Source organism: Lissotriton vulgaris, chromosome 1_1 (genome assembly GCF_964263255.1).
Source record: "Lissotriton vulgaris chromosome 1_1, aLisVul1.2, whole genome shotgun sequence".
In the NCBI taxonomy this organism is placed as follows: domain Eukaryota; kingdom Metazoa; phylum Chordata; class Amphibia; order Caudata; family Salamandridae; genus Lissotriton; species Lissotriton vulgaris.
In genome coordinates this window covers 1,766,088,050-1,766,113,704 of record NC_141685.1, presented here as the reverse complement: position 1 = coordinate 1,766,113,704, position 25,655 = coordinate 1,766,088,050, and the positions used below count along the sequence as shown (strand labels likewise).

At 44.3% G+C, this 25,655-nt stretch overlaps 1 protein-coding gene across 1 annotated transcript in view; it reads left to right on the top strand.

Moving 5' to 3' along the window:
* The window catches only part of NTN4 (netrin 4), a 541,542-nt gene that overhangs the window by 455,783 nt on the left and 60,104 nt on the right, over positions 1 to 25,655 (top strand). Inside the window, exon 6 of the mRNA XM_086919074.1 lies at positions 1,285 to 1,498. Coding sequence (XP_086775200.1) covers positions 1,285 to 1,498 — 214 coding nt within the window. The remainder of the gene's footprint in view (positions 1 to 1,284; positions 1,499 to 25,655) is intronic.

The window sequence follows — 25,655 nt, the reverse complement described above, 5'->3', positions numbered from 1 at the left end:
TACTGAATAGTAAATACCGAATCGGTAAAATTCGGTATTTACCATTCGGTAATTTGCTATTACCTACATCTAGGCCCAAGTTCTTTAGAATTGCTTTGGTGAGTTCGGGGTTATTGATTTTACAAATAAATAGCAAAAATACTTGAATAATAATTTTCGACATATGAACCTCAACGCTGTAATGTTACTACAGGAGAGGAGAGGAAAAACACACACAGCAAACATATATTTGCAGTTCAGGAGTGCCCTTTTGGACTTACAATGTAGGGGGCCATAGGGGGCCAAGGTCCAAAGAACCACCAGCAGCTTTGGGTTACATGTCCTGGGGTGTATGGGTGCAGATGTGTTGGTCAGGATGGTAGCCTCAAGCACTACACTGTAGGCTTTAGAAGATTTAAACCAGGTCTCTGCATGTGCACGTAGTGGCTGTGAGGGGGGAGGATCTGGCTGGCAGCTGCAATAGAGGTGCAGGGCCTGATGGGTGACAGCAAGGTAAGTGCCAACAATGCAGAATCAGGGTGACGCCCCCTGCCTATAGAGATGTCCACATCATTCATTACTCACTGCCGTCTCTGGGGAGGGTCTGAAAATATTTGCCATTGACAGGGGAAGAGGAAGCAGTGAGGAAACAGTGCGCTGTAAAAGGAAAAGGAAGCACAACTTGCCCAAAATGTATGCGTGTGCACCAGTCCTATTGACTTTGCCATGGTGTGACATTGGGATGGTATTGACCAATGAGCACTTGATTCAAATTGTTTTGCTGGTGGAACTCGACAGAATTACATGGAGTTTTTATGTAACTCCGTGGAATTCCGCAGAGTTCCACCCACCCCTAGTTAGCAGGGATCCATTGCACTTCCAATAAAAAGTATCAATAACAGTGAGCAAAAAGTGGGTCTGACCTTGTCAAAAAGAGGCACTTTCCTACAGTTATTACGCAGTTCAAGAAGGCACATTCACAAGTGGCTACAAGGATCCTACCCAGAGAAAGCCATTTACAATAATTGTTGTTAGGAGGTACTTACATTTCTACACATTTTTGGGGGTTACACTCTACACAAGAAATTAAACAATGTGTTAAAAAAATCACAAATATTTGTAAGAGCAGAATAAAGTTGGTGTTCCAGGCTTCCTATTCTACAAACCTTGATGCTCACAAAGGGAAGCAAGTCATATGTTTTAAACTTCTCTACCAGTATTGTGTGTTGCATTTTAGGATGTTACCTCTCAAAGCTGCATCTTTCAGAGATGGTCACCAGCACGTATCTCATTTTATATTTTCAGCATGTGCTTGTCATCCCCTTGGATCCGCCAATCCTCCCTTCAGTACCAGCATGTCGTGTGACTCCAGCAATGGAGACTGCCCGTGCAAGCCAGGTGTGGCTGGTCCTATTTGTGACAAATGCATGGTAGGATACTGGGGCTTCGGAGAGTATGGTTGCCGACCATGTGATTGTGCTGGAAGCTGCGATCCACTCACTGGAGACTGCATCACCGGGTACGTGCACTTCTACATGTGCCTTCTTCAATGTTCTTCAGAATCAACTCAAATGGAAGTTATTATAACCAATGAATAGTGTTTTACAAAATAAAAGATTCAATGACATCACTCACATATATGTATGAAAGCAAGGGTACAGAAGGCGATGCCATATGCCGGTCTTCCACAGCCTCCAAAATGCTGCGGGCCATCAAAGAGCAGGGCAGCATATTTATGTCAAAGAACCCTGTTTGCAAATGTTAACAGGGTGTTGAGTAGATGAAAGTGCCCTACTCCTCTGTAGCCAGCATAATTTTGTAGAGCACAAAGGACATCTTTGGTAATGTGAAGACAGCACCGAGGCAGCTCTTAGATGCTCCATATTGTTAGTTTAGCTCCCTGACTTGCCATTGGACACTGCTGAGGTGGAGGGAGTCAGGGAAGGTCCCTTTCCCTTGGAAAAGATGGGTGTGGCAGAAAATCAATCTCACCCCTTGACCAAGACGGGGCGGTTAAAGATAAAAACATTACTCCACTAACCATGATTAAGGCAGAGGAGGAATACACACCACTCCTGCTCTTGGACAAGGTAGAAGTGGAGGGAGAAAAAAACACCTCTCTGGGGAAGATATAGGGTTGAGGCCAGAAAATGTACCCTCCTTTGTCCAAAGAGGTGGAGGTTATAGGAAAAACTCTCTTTTTTAAAGGTTCTCCCAATGTTTGCAAGTACTGGAAGAATTAAAAAAAGATGTGCCCTGAACCTATGGGCAAGGTGGGAAGACTAAAAATTACACAAAGCTTGGTTTAGGTCATGGTATGAAGGTCTTGTACATGTTTCCACAACATTTTCTTTGAAACTGCAAAATGTCATGGCAAAATTGCAATTTTATTATCTCTGCTAATGATTTTAAATATTAGATATATTTAACAAAAACATGTTTGTATTTGTCAGTGGTGTGGGTAAGTGAGGCATAACCAACCTCCCTCTGCACCTATGGAAAATGGACACTGGAATATCATGCACCACACCTATATATGGGTGTGTAAAAAATCTACCCCGTCTTCGGGCAGAGAGGTAAGATTAAGTCACTAAAGTCCCATTTCCAACTGGCACGGTTGTGGTTGCAAAATAACTCCATTGTGTCCACACTTATGTTTAAGATTGTGCTACTGAATATCAACACCAAGAATATCGTGGCGTACTAATATCAAGGACAGAATATCGAGGGACAAAATATCCAAAAGTAAGTGCATGAAGGGAAGTACAGATTTACCATTCCTAGCTCCTCATCTACATACCTTGAAAATATATGTACCACGTAGATACAAAACATGTCGTGTAAGGTGTCAAACACTTTGGAATACTAACCCCCCTCCCCCCCACCAGTCCTGGCGGCGGGAGTAGCCTTCCACCCTTCTAGAAGACATGTAGTTACTGGTTTACCCAGTTAAAGTTAAACAGAGCCTCAGCATCACAATATGGATGCTGCTGCTACAGACAAGAGTCTGCCCTCCTGTTGCTGGATGAAACTACGGCAGGGGAGGCCTGAACAATAGGTTTCCCATCCAGGGTGGTGCTGGCACCTCCCCAGACAGGCTTTTGTGTATTGAGGCAGGGAGGGTTGTATTCAGTGAATGCTTTTCAGACACTGCCTGGGGAACATTAGGTGCTCCATGCATTTCCCAGTTCAAACCGGTTGCTGGGGCACTTAGCCCAAGATCTGGCGTGAAACTGGACAAAGGGGAAGGGGTTTAACCACCCCCACCCCAGGTCCACCCATAGGAGGGACCTTAGAGTTAGTCCAACCCCTAAACTTACTTTAAGTATAGAACCCCAGTCCCTATGACTTTAGATTACCCTGGATGAAACTCAGCAACATATATCCTGGACCTTCGACATTCCATATCGACTGGAAGATGGAAGAAATCTCCCTTGTGGTCAAGGAGTGACCACCCTGTTCAAACAGGCACCAACAGCATCTTTGCTGGTCTGCATTTTTGAGGCTCCCGCTGGATCCTGAAAAATCTGCAACACAGGACATGGACTTCCAGACATCTCTGACTCGACCTTTGCTCACAGTAAAGTTGAGACCTGTGGCGGACACAAGAGACGTGGTACCAGAACTCCTGGACATCCTGCATTTTGCTACCTGCATCAACTTCCCGAGCTATTCCGAAGTTGTGCTTTAAAGTGCTTGAAGCCCCAGACTCAAGCACCTTTTGCACTGAAGCTCAGAGGCCCACACTCCACGAGTGTCCCGTGGGCCCACTTTGTGCGTTTCCCCTCAGCGTGTCTTTGCAGTTCCTAGTCCGTTGGCTAGTGAGCCCCAAGAAGACAGTTCTTTGTTTCAACTTGCTTTCCTGGTTGCTCCAGGCTTGTTCCAACTTCCCTGCAAAGGAGAAGTTCCACAGACCTTGGTGGTCTGCACCAAAGCCAATCTTAACATCCTGCGTGGGTTACGTTTGCCAAGGCTTGTTGGGTCCAATACGGATACCGACACTGCAGTCAACTAGATCCTTTGTGGGACAACTCAAATCCAGCTCCTGGTTGTCGTCAACATCTCCTGGTCCTCCTGGCTGAAATCACCAGACATCCGGTGGAATCTTCCTATCGCCGCCCTGGACACTGGCTAGTGGCCCAGACTATGTCTCCTCTGCTTTCTGGTTCTTCACATCTCCGATCCACCCAGACACTTTTCCTCTGGTCGCCTGCAGCCCTTCTTCGCAGCTCTCCATTGGAATCGGCGACGAAACCCGACACGAAAAAACACCTATGCACCCGGCTTCCCTGGGTGAGGTAACACGAGTACTCTGGTGCTCCTGTGGGTATTGACTCTTCAAGTGTCCTAGTCTAAAGGGGTTCCATCGCAGTTCACCTCCTTGTACCCTTTTTCTTTAAAATTGCAACTTGTTCGTTCCCCATAGAAAGTCAATGGTAACTCGCGGCTGGGTTTAGACACTGCATGCATCTCCCGTGGGCCTCCTCCATCCTAACCTTTGGCTGTCCTGAGTAGCCCAGCGATTCCACAGGCCCCAGGCTTGCTTTTTATTTTTCACGTGGTTCTTATACCACTATTTTAGTATATGGTTTGTGAGGCCCCTAGGGCAAAACGTATACTGTGCAACTTATCATATGCTAATTAAGTTCCTTGTATTGTACTTTTACCTCTGACCTAATAAAGAGTGCAGAGGGATTGTGTTTAGAATAAATACATATAAATTTGATATATACCTTGTGTGGTGTGCTTTCATTTGGTACTCAAGAGATTATAATTGGTAAAACAACTAGCTTAATTCGCTCTCTGAAGTCTTAGCCTGAAGACTGCTGGCCATTGCTACCCCTAGGATAGCTTTCTATAAGGTTGACTTTACAACCACCATCAATAAGGGTAGATTAGACTGGTGCAAGGTGAGGTTCCATGACGATTGTAAGTGATGTTTTTGACTCGCACGAATATGGTCGAGTCTGGTATCTATGAACCGCAAATGACGAGTTTAGTGGGTGTACGCAGTTTCGCTGTACTAGCCTAAACCGTTCGTATGTTTCGTGGGTTTATCTGTCTGTACCCACGGGTTCCATCTTAGATGTGGCATCCATTTTGTCTCTTGCCCTCAAGTAGCCAGCGAACGGACGCTGTCCGCTTCGCGACCCTGGGATTCCCAAGACTTTTTGTGGAAGACACGTTTCCTTTGAAAGTGTCTTTATGATGAGGGGGATGATACTGTAAGGCAGCTGGCTCCGCTCGAGGCACATCTTGCCGTGCCGGTCTATTGTCTTAGCCGTGCATCTCATTAGGCACGTCCCTTTGATGCCTGCAGCTCGTGTTTCCCGATACCACCCCTTTTACACCCTTTCCGATCTCCCCACTGTTTCTGCCTTCCTCTGCACCTGTCCTTGTTCCTCCTTCGATCTGTTTACTACTGACTGGAATGTACTAATGGTGGGAAGATGGGTTTTTACAGTTGGGAACCACCAAATGTTTCCGTACTTATGTTCCGGACCTTGAATGCATCAAAGCAACCCCTCTTGGGGATAATGATGGGAACCAAGTTGTAAACCTTTGTGTACCATGTTAATGTATGAGAGAAAACTGTATAAAAAGGAGCGACCCACAGTAGCAAATTGAATCAGATCCCGCGAACCTACATGCTGTGTACTTCACATGACTTCTGTGTTCCCTGCAGTAATAAACCTCGAATCTTTGACGCCGAAGGAAGTGTCCCGTGTCTCTGTCATCTGTACGCCGGAACAGGTTACCCACGAAGGTTTCAGGTGTTGTCCCCTGGCACCGCTGGGTCTTAAATAACCCAGTCCTTCAGTTGGCGCCCAACGTGGCGCTGCATCAGTGGTACCGGTCCAAGCCCGACGATCGTGAGGAACTTCGTGTGAAATCTCAGAGGGAAGGTGCACCCCGCTTCATCGATCCTGTTGTCGAGATAAGTGGCCCGACGACTTTTCCCGCGAAGATTCCCGCCTCCTGATGGCTGCGATGGACTGCTGCCCTGACTGTAGACCTGATTTGGCGCCTGGCGTAGACCTTGGTACAGCGAGACGATTGACGGGCCTTCCTGGTGACGCCATCGATCTTTGAGTTAAGTATTTGTGGGTCGCTCCCAGAGTCCTTGGTTGTGGTTGCTTAGTTGTTGCATGGTTCCATTGCATTTGTGGTTCTTAGTACTTGGTTCTTTGTTGTAATATTTGACGACTGCAGCCGCCAAAAACCGAGGGTTTTTGCTCTTTGCAGGGACTTGGTAAATCCCGTAACCCTTGAAGTTTGTGAAACTCGGCTAGCGTGCAAGATGCCTGGCTGTAGTACTTTGTTCAGTTGTTTCAGACGTTGTGGTACGGATTCCCGACTGGAGGACTCGTGTCCGATACCTCCGGTTGGAACTCCAACTTATGAATTATATAGCAAACACGGGTTAGGTCCGATTACCTTTAATGGATATTGGATTCGCTATACCAAAAAGGATGGTGTCCTTAGTTGGCCACCTCATGGTAGTTTCGAGACCCCGATTCTAGATAATCTTGAGGCTACATTGTTTAAGAAAAAGTCAAGGCCGGCCATGTTTGATGCCTTTCGGTTATGGCGCAAAGAAGCCAGACAGAAAGAGATCAGACAGACAAAACGTAATCAGAGAGATGGTGTTGCTACCATTGTAAAGAAAGCAGAGCAGTTCCAGCGTGATAAGGAGGAAAAGGAAAAGGAAGTTTTTGATAGGCTTCAGCGTATGTCTATAGATAAATGTTATCCCGCTTTGCCAACGGAGTCGGATAAGAAGGAGGATTTAGTTGAGGATCCTTTAATGTCCTATCTCTTGAAGTCACCACCTCCGTACGCACAGGGTACCGCAGCTCCTGTGGTTCCTCTTGTACCTGCTCCTGTACCTGCTCCTCAACCTGTTCCTCCGCCTGTTCCTGCTCCTTTGCCTACTTCTGTTCCTACTGCTCCTCCGCTTGTACTTCCTCATACTCCTGCTCCCGCTACTGCTCCTGTTCTACTTACTCCTGTTGTTTCTTCTGTTCCCGATTCTTCTCTTGTTAATACCCTATTGTATACTTCTCCATCTACCCAACGTCGTACCCCTTTAGTTGCTGCTAACTTTGTTAATTCTCTTGGACCTATTCCTGAGTCCGCTGGTTCGGACGGTCCGCAAAGACGTAGTCAGCTTCCCGGTAATAGGGAAAGCGCTGCGCTGTATAATATGGCGATGGCATGGATGCTACACCCATTTAGGAATCCTCCACGTTCGGTATTGAATACGTTTGGTCAATTCAATATACCGACACAAAGATATGTTTTTGAAGAAATGTGCAAGACCTTGCGTGACCAAATATCGGCTGATGCATCGGACGATGTATTAACTGCTTTGACCAACCTACAGCTCCAGTTTTCGAGCGGAATGATAGTAGGCACTAATGTTCGACGTGCTGTTGAGCAATTATTAGCTCTTCGCCCCTCTATGATGCCTCAAGCATTGTTCGTTGAGGATATTGAGAGACCGTTAGATGCGCTTGGTCAGTATCCCATGCGCGAAGTTCCACCAGTGTGGATGGCAGGTGATGCTGCTCAAGTTCCGCCGATCCTGCCACATTTCCAGAGAGTATGGATACATCTCCCATGGAAACGCTCAGAAGTTTTGCAGGTGAAGCAATCTTTGCCTGACCCTCGCAAAAATCCTGCAGGGTATTATAAGGAATTGTCGCAGCTCGTAGACGCTACGATAATGAATCTTGCCGATATCGATATGCTGTTTGGCAATGTCGTACCGCAACCGGTATGGGCAAAGATTCGTCAGGAAAATCATGCAAACTAATTAGGTGGTGATTGGGCTGCGCTTATAGCGGCGGATGGTTTGCAAGTTGGTGGTGCCAAACCTGAACAGTTAATTGCTAATCTCCCTCAGAGAATAATCACTCTAATGAAAACACTTATGCCAGCTATGAAGGTGAATTGGGATAAGTTGTCCGCTTGCAAACAGACGAAGGATGAGAGTGTCTCTGATTTCTTTACGAGATTTGAGGAGGCATTCATCGATCATAGTGGTCAGGATATGGGTACCGAGGGTGGTCAGAGGTTGTTCGTGGACAAATTTGTCTCTAACTTATTGCCTGACTTGAGCAACAAATTGAAAAATTCTGAGAGTGCGTGGGCTGTCTCTACCTCTGCTCAAATATTGGCTACGGCACAGTATTATGAGAATAGGGAGAAAGAAGAGAATGACCGTGCCGATAAGAAGACGAAAGAACTCAAAACTAAAGTGTTGTTGCAGCAGGCGTATCCTCCGCGTTCGAATCAGAATGATTTGCAACAACATAATCGATCGCAGCCGCAATCTAATAGGTCGCAATCGCGAAATGACTCCTCTTCGCAGAGATCTTCGTTAGGGTACAATCAGTGTGCCTATTGTAGACAGGAGGGTCATTTAAAATTCAACTGTCCAGTTCTAAATGAGCGTAATAGTGGTAATTCATCTAGAGGAGGTCGTGGTGGTTCTCAGCAGACATCACGTGGTAGGGGTCGGGGTGCTTAAAACGATCGTTCAGATAATTCGTCAGATTCAAACAATTGTTTTGATCAACGTGGATCATCGCAAGGTAGATCTGCGCAGTACAATGTAGATGATTATTACGTCGATCAGGGAACTGACGACAGTAATTACTAGGACAGCCATAGACAAGGAGAGGGAGTAGTATCAGTTCCGGTTGATCAGAGAGGGCCTTACGTCGCAGTTGCCACATCGGGCGTCGTTGAGCCTTTTCTGTTGGACACTGGTGCAGCGAAAAGTTCCATAATGCATTCGAAACTCCCTGGCGCACCTTTGTCTGGCTTAACAAATGTTTCCGTTGGATTCTCTGGCGCCCCTGTTAGCAATCCGGTTTCGTGCCCTTTGCCTCTTACAATTGGGCCTCGTGAGCTCAAAGCTCCGTTGATTTTGACCACTGGTTGTGGTGAAAATCTTTTGGGCCTGGATTTGCTAAAACGTTTGTATGCGACTTTGTATTGTTCTCCTGCGGGAGTGAAGCTTACTTTGGGTGAGAGAGTGATCTCTCCAATGTACTTGTCTCTCGATAAGCTTCCACCGGAATTGAGTTCTCTTCCTGCATCTTTGTGGGCAACAGGTCCCAATGACGTGGGCCTGCTTGACATCTCCCCTTATGTTGTTCACTTGAAATCTAATGTGCGACTGCCACGTATTCCCCAGTATCGAATCTCCCTTGACGGTGAACGTGCACTGTTAGCGATCATCTATGATCTGATCGAGAAAGATGTTATCGAAGAGACTCGGGGAAACGTGTCCAACAGCCCTGTACTGCCTATTTTGAAACGTACCGATCCTTCAAAACCGCCTGTTTATCGTTTTGTTATCGATTTACGGGAGGTAAATAAAATTGTGATTCCTCAGTTCCCTGTTGTGCCTGACATCACGGCGCTTCTGACTCTGATTCCAGCTTCTGCATCTTGGTTTTCGGTGATCGATCTGAAGAATGCTTTCTTTAGCATTCCGATTGCCGAAGAAAGCAGAGACCTTTTCGGTTTCTCTCTTGGTGGCCGTAGCTTCCGGTTTAAACGTGCTCCTCAGGGCTACTGTGAGAGTCCATCGATATACAGTCAAGCTTTGAAGGGCCAACTAGATGCATTTGTGTTGCCGGCTGGTGCAGCCTTAATCCAATACGTCGACGACTTATTGATGGCCGCGGATACTCAGGACATTTGCAAAAATTGCTACGGTGTCGTTGTTGCAACATCTCTGTGACTTACATCACAAGGTGTCACCCTCTAAACTTCAATATTGTTGTCAAGAAGTAACCTATCTAGGTCACTTATTGTCAAAGGAGGGAAGACGGTTGACCCCAGAGAGAATTGCAGCGATTGCGCGAATGACTGTGCCAACAACCCAAAGAGATGTGCGTGCCTTTCTAGGTATCACATCATACTGCAGACAGTGGATTCCAAATTTTTCATTGTTAGCGAAACCATTGGTGGCTCTTATGTGTAAGGATGTTCCAACTCCTTTACCATGGACGGAAGAATGTCAGAAAAGTTTTTCTGAATTGCGTGACGCGTTGTGTTCGGCTCCTGTGTTAGGTACCCCTGACTACAGTAAGCCGTTTACATTATACGTTCACGAGAGGGAAGGTTGTGCGTTGAGTGTTTTGACGCAACCTTTTGGAGGTAAGCAACGTCCAAGTGCATATTTTTCCTCGACCTTGGACCCAGTAGCTAGAGCATTGCCGAGTTGTTTGAGAGCAACAGCGGCAGCTGCGGTGTCCATCCGACAATCAGCAGGATTGGTCATGGATAATATGCTTACGGTGATGGTTCCGCATGCAGTTGACACTCTTTTGAATCGTACGAAAACCCAGCACTTGACGAGTGGGAGGTTGTCTGGGTACGAGTTGACGCTTTTGGCAAGTCATATTCAGATAAAACGTTGTAATGTCCTGGACCCGGCGACTTTATTGCCAATCAGTACGGAGTCAGATGCCAAATGGTGATGTGACGACTGCGTATGCTGTGGTAACTTTGAATACTGTTGTGGAAGCTGCGAGATTGAATCAGAACTCTGCCCAAGCTGCAGAACTGATCGCTTTGACTAGAGCGTGTGTGTTGTCGAAAAGGAAACGTGTGAATGTGTTTACCGACAGCCAATATGCTTTTGGCGTCGCCCATCGCTTTGGACGGTTGTGGAGAGAGAGAGGTTTTATGACGTCGCATGGCACAAAGATTCAGCATGGACAGCTTGTGAATGATCTTTTGGATGCACTTACGTTGCCTAAGCAGGTAGCGATTGTTAAATGTAGTGCGCATCGTAAGGTGATGGATGATGTTGGCCGTGGTAATGCGTTTGCGGATGAGACTGCTAAGGAGACTGCCCGGAACCTTAGCACTAGAATGTATGTGACGAGTTCGGTTAGGTGACCTACCGAGACTGGTATGTGTGAGGATACTATTCAGAGTGTGAAAGTGATACAGAATGAGGCCACTGAGACTGAAAAGACGAAGTGGAAAGAGAGTACGGGAAAGTTGGATGCGAATGGTTGTTGGGTTGATTTGTCGGAGCATAAGAGATGGATGTTGCCAGATGCGTATGTCCTAGCTGTTGTGACGATGGCACACGGGTTAGCGCATATTAGTGCGAAAGGTATCTGCAAGTTGCTGTCCCCTGTGTGGAAGAATGATGGTATCACTAAATGTGCTGAGAGATTGGTTAAGAATTGCATGGTATGTATGTTGTACAATCCTGGTAAGGGAACCCCTACACCCCCTGGCCATTTTGCTCCCCCTTCATGTCCTTTTGAGGTGATTCAACTAGACTTCATCCATATGGAGCGATGCAATAGCTTGAAATACGTTTTAGTTGTGGTTTGCGCATTCTCCCGATGGATTGAAGCCTACCCTCTCAAAGACAATACTGCCCTGTCCACTGCGAAAATCTTACTGAAGGAATACTTTCCTCGGTATGGAATGCCACGGATTGTATGGTCTGATAACGGAAGTGAGTTCGTGGGGAGTGTGATGAAGAGTGTGTGTAAGGGCCTTGGAATTAATCAGAAATTCCATAGCGCCAATCATCCCCAGTCAGCAGGTTTGGTTGAAGGGTATAATGGCACCCTTAAACTCAAACTAGCGAAGATTCAGGCTACGACTGGGCTCTCGTGGCCTGACGCTTTGCCCTTAGCTTTGTTGTCAACAAGGGCGACTGTACACTCCCGAGTAGGGCTTAGTCCCTATGAAATAGTGTTCTGCCGTCCTGCGAATGTTTGGGGGGTCCCTAGACCGAGTGTGTTCTCTGATCTTGAGTACCCAATGTTGATTGATTATCTTCATGATCTGACTGCTAAACTGAGGTTAATTCACCAACAGGTTTATGAAGCACTGCCGACGCAGACGGAGGGTCCAGGCCACCAGCTCCAGCCCGGAGACTGGGTGGTGACGCGAAACTTCGCTCGCAAAAGAAATCTTGAACCCTGTTTCACCGGACCTTTCCAAGTCCTCCTTGCCACGAGAACTGCTGTCCGTTTGGAAGGCCGCAAGAATTGGGTGCACGCCACCCATACTAAAAAGGTACCTATACCTTTACCGGCGGACTCGTGGGTGAGGAAGGGCATTGCTTCATCTGAAACCGAAGGATTGCAGACCTTTGTACCCTTTAGCGACGCCTAGCCTGTCGGAGAATCCTCAGTGCAGCAGAAAGACATTGTTGAACATTTGTCATCACAAGACTCAAGATCTGAACAAGTGACTGATCAACAGAACTCTGTTCCCTCATCGGATCCATTGTTTGACGAACAGACACGTCCTGGGAAAACTCGATACTTTTTGCGATCCAGCACCAAAGACTAATAAATTTTCGTTTCTGTCCCTCGACATCTACATTATCCCATTTGCCACAATCAGTCTAAACACCCGTATAACTGTGATTATTTTGTAAATCTCGAGTTTCTTTCCATATATGTGTTTTTGCTTCCACAGCTGAGAGACTTTGTACATATTTGTGAATAAGATACCTTGCATCCAGGTGTACCGTAGGGCCGCGCGTGTACTTCCTTCTGGTTGGTAGGTCTTGACACTAGGTCAAAGACCGTCGGTTCCTGGGAACTCCTAGGGATTGACTACTGCCACACAGAACGAAGTGCGTCAAGAAACGTTGCGGACGGTCTTAGGGGATGGCGTTCTCAAAGCTGATGGATTTGGAAGAAGCTTAGGCGCAAAGATTCAAACTCCAACAAATTACTCGTACAAAATGTTTTATGTTTCAGGTGTTCCTGCTGTTTCTAGTTGTTTCTTCGTTATTGGCGGGTGGGGTGTATTATATGATACCGTACTTCCTGCCTTCTGCCATACCTACTCCTACTTCTGAACCTAAACCTACCTCCACTGTATCCCCTCATTCCTTCCATATCTTATCCGAACACGAACAGGCTAGACGTGCGGAATTCAGAAATAATTCCTTTATTCAGCTCCTTCATCAGCACCAGTTAGTGGTTAACACTACTAATTGTTGGGTGTGTGGGTTAATGCCACATACCACGGATAAGGGAATTCCATATTTGGTCCTTCCTTATAGTTCCCAGGGTTCAGCTCGAGCATTTCAAACAATGTTTCGAAGTGCACTAGATTCCTACCCCAATCGGGAGCCACATCCTTCCCACTCTGGTCCTGGTTCGTACCTCAAGCCTTTGGCTATAGCGATCGCTGATTTAGATAGGGATATCTATGAGCCGTCGCTCATCCCAGAGGAGGAGGTGCGAGCCTATAGGGTCCTGAGTAAGGTTGAGTACAGTGCGCTCGTGGGTGAAAAGCAGCTTAGAAGCTCGTCTCCGATATGGATCGTACCCCACCTTGGTAATTTCTGTCTACTAGGTCGTGGACGAAAATCGAGAGCTCGTCTTGGAGAGAGTGCTTGCTCCGAGACTTATATCCTACCGATGCTCTCTTCCCCTGTGTTTCTGGCTGCCAAGGGTACATACTTTGTCTGCCATGATCGTGCGTATACATGGTTGCCCTCTGACTTTGTGGGCTCATGTTATATCGCAAATCTGTTGCCTCCGACGTTCACTGTTGATGCAGACTATCACAAGGCTAGAGTTGTGAGAGGCGTGATTAGCGAAGAGGACACTGCCGGTCAAGAGGCAGGAGACTTTTTCAAGGGTTTCCTCCCGTTTTGGGGACCTATGGTCAATAGTAGGAACCTGAGACAATTGACTCGAGTGGTGGAATCGACAGCTAATATCACTGCCAGTGCCCTTGGTAATATCACCACAGAACTTCAGGTGGATAGGCTCATGACGTTACAAAACCGTATGGTTTTAGACGTTGTTTTAGCAGATCGAGGTGGAGTATGTAAGGTGATCCATTCGAGCTGCTGTATTTTCATTCCAGATAACGCTCCGACTGTCTATCAAGGCATCTCAAAGTTGCATAAGATCTCTGAGTCCATACACGTGGACGTAGGGGATTGGACGCTACTTGGGTGGTTTTGGGGCCTGATGTCGACCTGGGGTTGGAAAATTCTGATGATCATCGGAGTTGTTGTGGCGTTTCTGTTCACGTGTTGCCTTTGTGTGCAGTGTGGTCCTGCCTTATGTGGCCTTTGTGCTACAACGTGTATAAGACAGCCGCCTGTTACCAAAGGAGCTCAGTTGGACAGAGTTATGTTGCAGCAACATCTAGATGGTCTGATGAATATCGAGTATGATTCTGACTAGTGCTTGCCTACATGAGGGCAAAAGGAGCGTCTGAGGTTCCATGACGATTGTAAGTGATGTTTTCGACTCGCACGAATATGGTCGAGTCTGGTATCTATGAACCGCAAATGACGAGTTTAGTGGGTGTACGCAGTTTCGCTGTACTAGCCTAAACCGTTCGTTTGTTTCGTGGGTTTATCTGTCTGTACCCACGGGTTCCATCTTAGATGTGGCATCCATTTTGTCTCTTGCCCTCAAGTAGCCAGCGAACGGACGCTGTCCGCTTCGCGACCCTGGGATTCCCAAGACTTTTTGTGGAAGACACGTTTCCTTTGAAAGTGTCTTTATGATGAGGGGGATGATACTGTAAGGCAGCTGGCTCCGCTCGAGGCACATCTTGCCGTGCCGGTCTATTGTCTTAGCCGTGCATCTCATTAGGCACGTCCCTTTGATGCCTGCAGCTCGTGTTTCCCGATACCACCCCTTTTACACCCTTTCCGATCTCCCCACTGTTTCTGCCTTCCTCTGCACCTGTCCTTGTTCCTCCTTCGATCTGTTTACTACTGACTGGAATGTACTAATGGTGGGAAGATGGGTTTTTACAGTTGGGAACCACCAAATGTTTCCGTACTTATGTTCCGGACCTTGAATGCATCAAAGCAACCCCTCTTGGGGATAATGATGGGAACCAAGTTGTAAACCTTTGTGTACCATGTTAATGTATGAGAGAAAACTGTATAAAAAGGAGCGACCCACAGTAGCAAATTGAATCAGATCCCGCGAACCTACATGCTGTGTACTTCACGTGACTTCTGTGTTCCCTGTAGTAATAAACCTCGAATCTTTGACGCCGAAGGAAGTGTCCCGTGTCTCTGTCATCTGTACGCCGGAACAGGTTACCCACGAAGGTTTCAGGGGTTGTCCCCTGGCACCGCTGGGTCTTAAATAACCCAGTCCTTCAAAGGTGCCCACTAGAACTAGTAGACATCATATGCTAGGCTAACTTCTCACAGAGAGGTCCTCCTTTTGAGCCTCTTCAGTCTATTAACATTAGAATCCTAAACTTAAAGGTGTTCTTTTTAGTGGCTATCGAATTGGCTAGGAGATTAGGTGAGCTATGGTCGCTGTCTTGTAAACCTCCTTTCTTTAGGATATTTGAGGACAGGATTGTACTTCGTCCTGGACCATTGTTTGTTTTAAGATTAACTCTGCTTTCCTTCTTCTGCAGGAGGTTATTTGTCAGGTGTTTTATCCCAATCCAGAAACAATGGAAGAAATGACCCTTCATTTCTTGGATGCAAGTCAAGCGGTTCTTACCTTTCTTGCAAAGGTATCAAAGTTTAGACTCTCACTTTGTAATTGTTTAGCAGTTTTGGCCCTGCAAAAGGGGATTGAGACCTTCTGAACAAGTTCTCAGCAGGTGAATTTGTTCCCTAATTTCCTGATCATAGTTTCCCAATGCCTCTAGGAACCCAGGGTATGTCATCTAGCGGTATGTCAGCCTCTCTGGTGAAGGTCCAGGCGGTATCCTTGAATGAAGTTTGCAAAGTAGCCACTTGGGCTATTCCCTCAACTTTTATTAAACATTATAGGATAATGCAAGGGCTAGAAGGGGATAAGGTTTTATGTTCAGAAGTTCTTTCTTCTATGAGGTGAACATTTGGCATTTATTATTATTTTAATATAATTGAGACATTACAGTCCTTATGCATCAATGATGCTGCTTTGGAAGAAGAGGCGGGACCCTGTTGAGATAAGGCGGTTCTTTACCTTCAGCCACGTGGCTGATATACTTTTAAATTACTTTTACTTTATTGTTTGATTATTTAAAATCTTACAATATACAATTACAAAATTACTTTTAGTATAAAAACAAAAAAACTAATAAAAGAACATTCATCTTAAAACTCAGTTAAAAAAATCCTTAGTATACTTCATTTAAGACTTAGGGGTCGATTAGGATCGCGGACGGACTTGCGTCCGTCCGCGACCCCAGAGCAGGAGGGAACCTCCGCATGGCATGCGGAGTTCTCTCCTGTGCAATTAGGATGTGACCGCCACCCTGGCGGTCACATCCTCTATTTTTAACATTGCAGCGGGTGCAGCTTCAAGCTGCACTTGCGGCAATGTTAAAAATGCACGCATTGCATTTGCATGCAGAAAGAGACAGGCACCGCGCAGTGCCTGACGCTTTCTGCATGCAAATGCAGGGGGGTACCATAGGTACCCCCTCCACCCATTTTTCACCTAGGGGGCCCGCAACGGGCCCCCGCAGTGAAGATCCGTATGCTTTTCCACGGCGGAAAACCCGCCGCGGAAAAGCACTTTTTAAAGCCCATCCTGATATGGCGGACGGTGTCTGAGAGACACCGTCACCATATCAGAGCTTTTCCGCCGCGGTTGTAAGCCGACCGCGGCGGAAAAGCTGCGGACGGAAACCAGGACCCACCAGCCATCCTAATGTGGCAGTGGGTCCTTGGTCAGTCCGCTGCTGTTTTTCCGCATCCTCTGGGCCGGCGGTGGCTTCCGCCGGCCCCGAGGATGCGGAAAAACCGCAATCATAATCGGCCCCTTAGTCTGCTAATTTTGTTTTTATCATTAATAAAAACTTGACAAAGGTAGCATTCATGCCTATGTCATTTGATTGAAGACAACATTTCAGGGCTTGCCTACATGTCTGTATTTCTCGTACATTAAAAGGGACTTTGAGTAGTTTTATCCTTTCATTTTGAAGTCCCGGACAAATACAGAGCAAGTGGACAATATTCTCTTCTCCACTGTTACTTAGTCTACAAAGTGTACTCCTTTCAGAGGATTTCCAAGGCAGGAGGTGGCAAGTTCCCGGAAGGATTCCAAATCTTGCTTTGAGAAGGATTTGTTTGCTGTTTCCTGACCACGGTATATCCAAATAGTCTTGAACCTTCTTTGTTTTATATCCATTTATTATTGATAGTACGTTTGTTGTTCTATTAATTATTTTCTTAAAGGAAGCATTGGTTATGGTATTATTCCAAACTGAGGTTACTGCAAACTCTTCTATAGCTTCGTTAAGAAAATTCCATGCTGCTGCCTTTGTGTTATTTCTTATTACCTTCCAAAGTAACTGTGATATTTGGTTATCTTGATCATTTTTAATCCGGTTCCAGGTTTTGATAAAGTGACCCTTCCTTGCATAGTATTGGTTAGTTAAGCCAAACTCGAGTCTAATTTGGGCTGGCGAGGCATTTATTGGGAGATGAAATAGTAATTTATATGTTTTAGATACAGCATTATTTATTGTTTCCGTATCCCTTCCCATTAGTGACTCACTGCCATATATGATTGTTGGTAGTAATCTTGCCCCTATAATCTTTAGAAACTGCCCATATGTGTGGTTGCCCAGCGATTTCTGCAAGATTCTAAATGCAGCTGTTAGGGACTTTGACTTCCTCTGAATATCTCTTAATTGCGGTTGGTAACTACCCTTCTCATCAAGTAGTACTCCCAAGTATTTGTATACTTCGACTTGCTCTATTTTGGTGTTTTCCATATACCAACTACATTTTTGCCTTAATTTTTTGCTCTTTGCGACTATCATGATCTTCGTTTTGGTTTCATATTTTCCATTTTCCCTTGCGCAGGTACATGTTCCAGAGATTAGTCGCTGCAGCCCGATTTTTGTTTGGCTTAACAGGATGGCATCATCGGCATACAAAAAGTTTGAAATATGCCTATCCGCTAATTTTGGAGGGTGTGCATTTAGTTCATCTATGGTCCCTTACAGATCAGCCAAGAATATAAAAAGAAGGGGGGCCAGTACACATCCTTGTTTTAATCCTTCATTGGCTGGGATTTCCTTCGACAGCGTTTTCTCATCCTTACCCTAACCCAAGTTTTACTATACAATAGCTGGATCATTTTCAGTAAGGTAGTTGGAATGTTCATTTCTCTGAGCTTTTTCCACAGTAAATTCCTTTGAACACAATCGAAGGCTGATTTAAAATCAACTACACAAAGATACAAGGGCTGTTTAAGACTTATTGACTTGTCCATTATTAGCGATAATGCCAGGACGTTTGTAGATGTCCCTAATCCTTTAACAGAGCCAGTTTGATTCAGTGTCAGGATCTTAATTTCTATTGCCCAATCATTCAGCTCATTAAGCAAGATCCTTGCAAACAACTTGGCATCAGTATCTTGGAGTGTGTTGAGCCTATAATTTTCTGCGAGTGCCCAGTTCCCTTTTTTGTAAATTGGCGTAATAAGTGATCCACGCCATGACTCCGGTATGGCGCCTTTTTCAATAACTTCATTAAATACCTTTTCTAATTGCGCTGCCCATAAATCTGGATTTTCTTTAAATAGGGCAAAAGGAATACCATTCAGTCCTGGTTCCCCATCTTTCTGTTTTTTAATTAATTTTCTCAGTTGGTCTTTTGTTACTGCGATTGGAATTTCGATATCACCTTCGTTGGTGTCAGTTGGTTGGCTTTCAATTTTTTCTGTTGTCAACCCTTTTTGGCTTAAATGATTTCTAAGAAATGTCACCTATTCTTGCTCAGTTAGATTAGAGGAAACAACCCTTTTATTTGGTCTTGCCAAACCATTTATTATTGTCCCGAACTCTCTTGTGTTTAACTGTTTGCTTGCATGGTATATTTTTGCCCAAAGTGCTTGTTTTGCCTGATTTTTCTCATTCCATATTAGTATCCTCAAATTTTGATTCACAGCTTTAAGTTTGCCTGATGTTTCCTCGTTAGGAATAGTTTTCTTGATTTGCCTTATCATCCTATTCCGTGCTCTTTTTAGTTTAGTAATGGTATATGGCAGGTTTATGTATGATTTATTTTCTTTTCGATCGTCATTTTGGTTAGTTTTATCCCGTCGATTTGATTAGTTTTATCCCGTCGATTTGATATTGTGGTTGGGGTTTAACCAGCATTGTAGTAAATTTTACCCATTGTTCTATCAAGGTGTCAGGTGATCTTACATTAAAGCACATTTCTGATATTTGGATAACTTGGTCATTCATCACATCCATGTTCTTAGTAGTCCAAATTATTTTTTTATAGTTTACTGTTCCAATATGACCCGGGACAGTTTGATATGGTTGATTTGCCTTATTCATAAGGTTAATCGTTATTGTCTGCTGGCAGTGATCACTATCCGTTACTTCATCTATTTGATATGCAATGATATTATGGAAGGCGTTAAGAGATATTATTGTGTAGTCAATCCTTGACCTTGACTTATTTTTAGAATATGTATATGGTGGAGGGGTATCTTCTTTAAATCAACCATTTAGTATACACAGGCCCATTGCTTCCATGTCTTTGACAAAAGATATTGCAATTTTATTACTAAAAGGCAAGGTTTCTTTTCCTAGGTCCTGTTGAGGGATAGATCATTGATAATCCTGTATTTGACAGGTGTCATCCCTTGTGAAAGATGGCATTAGATTAAGGTTAAAGTCCCCAGACATAATGTACTCCGCTAGAGGGTCTGAAAGCATTAAATCCATGAGAAGGTTATACAGTATACCGCAAGTTGACTGCCTACTAGGGCCTGTTGGCTGTATGTAAACATTAATCAGATATACAAACTTTAGTTCCTGTTTCGTTGTTTTATATTTCAACTTAATTATTAGAATATTTGCACTTTTTGACTCGAGTCGTACATGTTCAACCTGTAAATCCGTTGAGATGAAGATTGCTAGCCCTCCGCTTGGACGGCCCAATTTGTGGTTTTTAATTGCATGTTCAAAATGACCTTTGAATCCATATAGGACAAATGGTTCGGTTTCCCAAGTTTCTTGTAAGAAGATAATTTGAGAGGGGAGCAATATTGAGTCTATATGTGCATTATGAACCTTTGCTCCCAGACCATTTATGTTCCATGAACACATTCAGACTAGACCTATCTCCTCTACTTTGGCTGTAGAGCACCTAGTAATATTAGATCATCGTTCCTTATTACTGTGTAGTAACTTGGTGATTCATTTTTCATTTATTACAGAGTTTTTACCCATATCCTTTTGAGACAACCATTCTCCTGCTTTCTTGGGTGATTTTCCCCGGGCATTTTTGAGTACTGGAATTATTTGTCTGTCTGTTCTACCATGCTTGGTATTCTCTTCATCAATAAGCGGTGTTGGATAAACCTTTGGACCTTGTTTCGTAATTAGTATACCCCAAGCTTTGAATTTTTGATGTTCTGTCAGGATCAATTCCGCTATTACCGGTGGAGTTTAGTGTAATTAGCGTGGGAGCCTGTAGACTCTCGTTTCCTGTCATGAATTAGATAGAATAGATATCCTCACTCACTACCTTAGAGAGGAGTGGAATGGACTTGAATAGTCTGAGTATATTGCCTCGATTCAGGGTATCTTGGCTACCTCTTGACTCAAATTCTGGTTTGAAGATAATTTGTACTTTATTATTTGGTGAGTAAATATACTGCAGCTTTGTTTTGAAAGTAATTCTTTTTACCCCTTCACTGCTTTCTACAACCAACTGGTCCCATTCTGTAGTTTTTGAGTTATCTTTGTCTTCGTCACTTATAGTGGATTTGGTGGATAATTCTGGTTTTTCCTCAGCATGTTGATATTGCTGGTTAGTAGTTTTTGTTACTATTTTTATTGGGGTTTTATCCTTCCTTCTTTGCTGACTGTTCGCTAATGGGCCAGTCGCTTCTTCCTCCTCCCATTTGAGTATCTCTTCATCCGATTAAAGCGAAACATCCGTGGTTTTTTGTCCTCTTGCTATTCCATTATTTTCATAACCTCCGGCTGTATTTTTTTATCTATATTCACCCATTTACGTTTAGGTTCTAGATTCCTCCTATTAGTGTTTCCATCCTGTTTACTTTTATCATTTTCTTTTTGCTTTGTTTTGGCGCATTTTACATGAGCATTTCCCTAGGATGATTTTTGATCAAATAGTGGGAAGTATTTGTTAGTTCCAATCATATTCAATATTGTGACCTCTTTTCCTTCATTAGTTAATCCTATTTCCTGCCTGTTTAAATCTAAGATTTTCTTCTGTTTTTGGTCTACAGTATTATTTTCACCTGTCCCATATCTATTCCCGTCTATGATTTTTATCTGGTCTTCATCAGCTTTTATTGTAGCACACTTTCTTGTTTTTATGTGTTTCCTCGCTTTTCGTAGTTTTTTCTTTTGACGTTTGGATAACATAGTGAAGCCATTAATGTTATCTTCATTAGTTTCCTGATCCTCCCTTATTTCCGTATCAATACTATCCTCTCTTATATGGTCCATTGATTGTTCCTCCAATGTATGTGTATCCATTATTTGATTTTCTTTACTCGATGCTAAATTTGTAACTAATGTTTCTTCTGGGCCCTTATCATTTTTTGTGAGGCTGATTATTTCATTATCCATTTTATTAATTGTTTTGTTGGTTTCAATGTTAACTTCCTTATTTTCATAGTTTTTACCTTTTTTCACTTCCATACTTCGTTTAGTGTCTTCTATTATACTGTTCAAAACCTCTGGTATTATTGCAAGTTTGTCTATGATTGGTGAATAGATGTGTTCTGTAGATGTTTTCTCATTCTCTTTCTGGGCCCTAATTATCAATCCATTTAGCTGAGCAATTTTATTGTCAATCCCAACAACTGTATTTGCCATTGTTTTTAGCAGTTCAATTTGTATATCCATTTTGCTGGATTGGTATTGTAACGCACCCAAAGTAAGAGTCGATGTTTGGTAAAAAATATCCCAACTTATCTCAATTTTTTTTTTTTCCAGTTGGTTATTTTGTTTAATTTTCTGATTTTGGGAACTATTTTTTAAGGCTGTAGTTTGTGCTGTCATGTTATTCTCACAAGTATTTTCTGTAGATACATAGTCCTCCAAGCTTTCAGTTGTTTTTTCATCTAGTCCATTATTTGCAATCTTCCCTATATCTTCCCCCTCTTTTAGTTTGCCATGATTTATGACTTGATGTTCATTGTCCTCATGTATTTCTCATCCCTCTTTATGTTCGTAATTACTCTGACGATTTAGCTCGATTTCATCGGGTGATATGTATATCCTTTTATTTATTTCTACCTTTACTTCTATAGGCATTCTTAGCTGTTTTTGTTACTTCATACGTTCCTGATTAATTTGATTGATTTCATTGGTGTTGCACTCGGTATTTGTGGTATAGCCACTTATTTATTTGTTCACTACCTCAGATGTACTGGTTTCATTCGATTTAATCACTTCCTTTGGTTTTTCATATTGATGTTGTTGCCTCCCTGCCTCTGATATACTCATTGAATCGCTTATATCTGGTTTTTGTGATTCTCCTTGGTCGTTCGTCCCTTTCGTTGTGATTACCCTTAATATGTCTTTATCAGTGATTTGAAGTTCAGTGATTTGAAATTCATTCCCTTTTTGGTCTTTCAACTTGGTTTGTGAGTCACACTTCCCGAATTGTAGGCATTTCTGTATACTCTGTTTATTGATTATTTCACTGGTTATTGGTTTAATTGGAGTCTGTAATTTAGTTGTTTCCCCAGCGACGGCTCGTGGAGGGAGTTACGGTGGGGCAGGAGGGTGGGGAGGGGGAGGGGCAGGGTGGAGGTTGCTAAAAACCGGCATATGGATAATTGCAGGTAAGTAAACAATTTAATTAATAAAACGAATTTCGTAGTGCGCCTTGCATCGCAAAATGCAATGCAGTGCGAGCTACGAAATTCGTTTTATACTTACCTGCAATTATCCATATGCCGGTTTTTAGCAACCTCCACCCTGCCCCTCCCTCTCCCCACCCTCCTGCCCCACCGTAACTCCCTCCACGAGCCGTCGCTGTGTTTCCCCCTCAAACTGTTTTGTCATCAACACTCCCATTGGATCCTTCATGAATGAGAATTTCTCTGGTATTTTACCTGACTTCTCAAACATCCTCGCTATTGGGGAAATTAACGACTGGTTTGGTTCAACTTATTTGATTTAACCTTTTTCGCTACCCTTGATTGTTGAATTTTCTTTGTACGTTTTACCGCTATTCCTGTTGTTCGCTCCTTACCAGAACGCATAAATCGCCAATATCTCAAGTCAGATCACTTTTGTTCTCCTCCGGCTTGTCCTAATTCTCCAAATTAGAGCAAAAGGAAATAAAATGAAAGAAGGAATAATTTCCGGTTAGTACCTGTCTTTCGTTCTGTTTTTCAACAACCTTTGCAGTTACGTAACAGCTTTTTCCACCTCCCCAGCCTGTATGCTCCTCTCCTCCACAGACTCAGTCACTTAGTTCTAAAGATCTTACTTGGGCCTTTGAATTAACAAGCAACAAGACGTCTGCGGGTACCGGGAACACCAGCCGTCGGGGTCAAGCAGTGGAGGCTGGTAGAGACCCAGTGGATGCTGATCTATAGAACGGAACGGAAAACTCCATTAGGCAGGTCACATTGAAGAAAGAAATATAATAATAGAAGCCACCCCGAGGGAGCAGGGCTGCCTTAGTTTGAGTTAGCCCTCTGCCCCTGCTGTGTTAAGCAGCCTTTCCAATATACTGTTCCTATTGTCTTGAACCAGTATTCACTGATTAATCCTCTCTAGGCGGAATTACTACAGCAACAGGCGACCCTCTGTCTCTATGGGCTATGGTCTCTGATCTCTGGTCTTTGTTTTACGTCCGTGTATAGGCTGAACTTCTGATATACAGCTCCTGTCTTATTAGCAAACATTTGATTATCCCACTGTGTCTCCACCGAGCATCACCCTCCACGGATCCTACTACTATGAATAGCCTCTAATCACGCCCAAGCTCTTATGCCCACTGTAATATCGCAGTTCCAAGGTACTCCAACCTTGACAGCAAAAGAAGTATCACCTCCTCACCTCTGGTGTAGAGGGGCTAGGGAGGACGCCTTACTCAGTATCAGTAGGGGTCAGTCCGTGACTCAGTCCGTGGCTCAGTCCACCTGCCCTGGTCTGCTCTGCTCCTTAGCTCCTTAGCTCTGCTCTGCTCCTCAGCACCAGAGCACCAGAGCTCTCCCGCCTAGTCCGGGGGCATTCACGTGACCAGAACAGCTTTGTGGCAGAATTGACCACGTCTCTCCCGATCGTGGCTCTCCCGGCCGTGACTCTCCTGGGGTATGCTCCTTCTTTGCATCAGGCCCGGTTCCAGGAATTTTTATTTGGGTGGGCCAAAGGTGCATTCGGGTGGGCCACTGCGAGCTCGATTTTTCGCATATATGTCTAGGCAGACCTGCTTCAGGGCCCTCCTTTATCTCTTCTTAGTCTTACAAGGCCCAGTAAAATGCACTCTTTCCCTAATCTCTTTCTAAATGTGATCACTCTCAAAAAGTGTTTTTTCCATGTATTGTCCCTTCGATGGGAAGATGAGGTTTTTGAGGTGGGAGTATCCGGCAAGTGACACTTCTCGGGCTCCCTCTGTGCGAGCCTTCAGGGAGAATCCCTCTTCATTACTACCTCCACCTGACCACAGACTCTGCAACGCACTCCCTTACAGGCTTGATTATCCACTACTCCTCTCTAGTGCACCTTATCTCACAGATGACCTTGGGTCCCAGCCCCATATCAGGCACCATCAGGCTCCATTTTCATTTTTCCTGGTAAAAACATTAGGAAAATCACCTTCAGACTGAAAACATTGAATATAGCAGAAAATATAATTAGCACGCACTTTAAAGTATTTTCAGCAGTAGCCCTTATGACCCGTCTGCTAATTAAATAAACAAAAACAGAAAGGCCGGCTTCAGCTTTGATGTGAAAGTCTTTTTTGGCGCTGCGCCAATAACCTCTTTCTCCGTAAATACTTTTATTCCCACCTTCCAACAGTGCCCCTAATCTCCCAATGGCCCCCTCTATTGACCTCCTCCTCGGATTCCCTAAAAGCCACACGTCACAAGTGCCCCTCATCCCCCCATAGCCCCTCCCCCTATTGACCTCCTCCTCGGATTCCCTCAATGCCACCCTCCACTAGTGCCCCTCATCTCTCCCTAACTACCCCTCCACCCCATGACCTCCTCCTTGGATTCCCTCAATGCCACCCTCCACCAGTGCAACTCGTCGCTCTTTAGCCCCTCCCACTACCTCCTCCTCGGATTCCCTCACTGCCACCCTCCAACAGTGCCCCATATCTTTACGTAGCCCCTCTCTCATATGCATTTCATTTGTTGTATAGTGCTACTCATATCAGTGTAGTGTGTGTCAGTACTTTACACAAAGCACACATTATACAGCTACAATGAATCATACAAGTATGTAAATCAGTCTACAGGGAATGTCACATAAGCCAATGAGGATTACAAGGTGTATGAATCACATGTCATCCATACTGGTGGGCGGGATATTTTAAGAGGGTTTGGTCTGGGGAAACACAACCTTAGGATTTAAAGAGTATTCCATGGGGGTCAGCTTTACTGATAAAAATGTATATCTGCCCAAACATACTAATTTTAGCAACATTAGAATAATGAAAGACTGGGGAAGTTCTAACTATATCACAAAACCAAAAAAGCAAA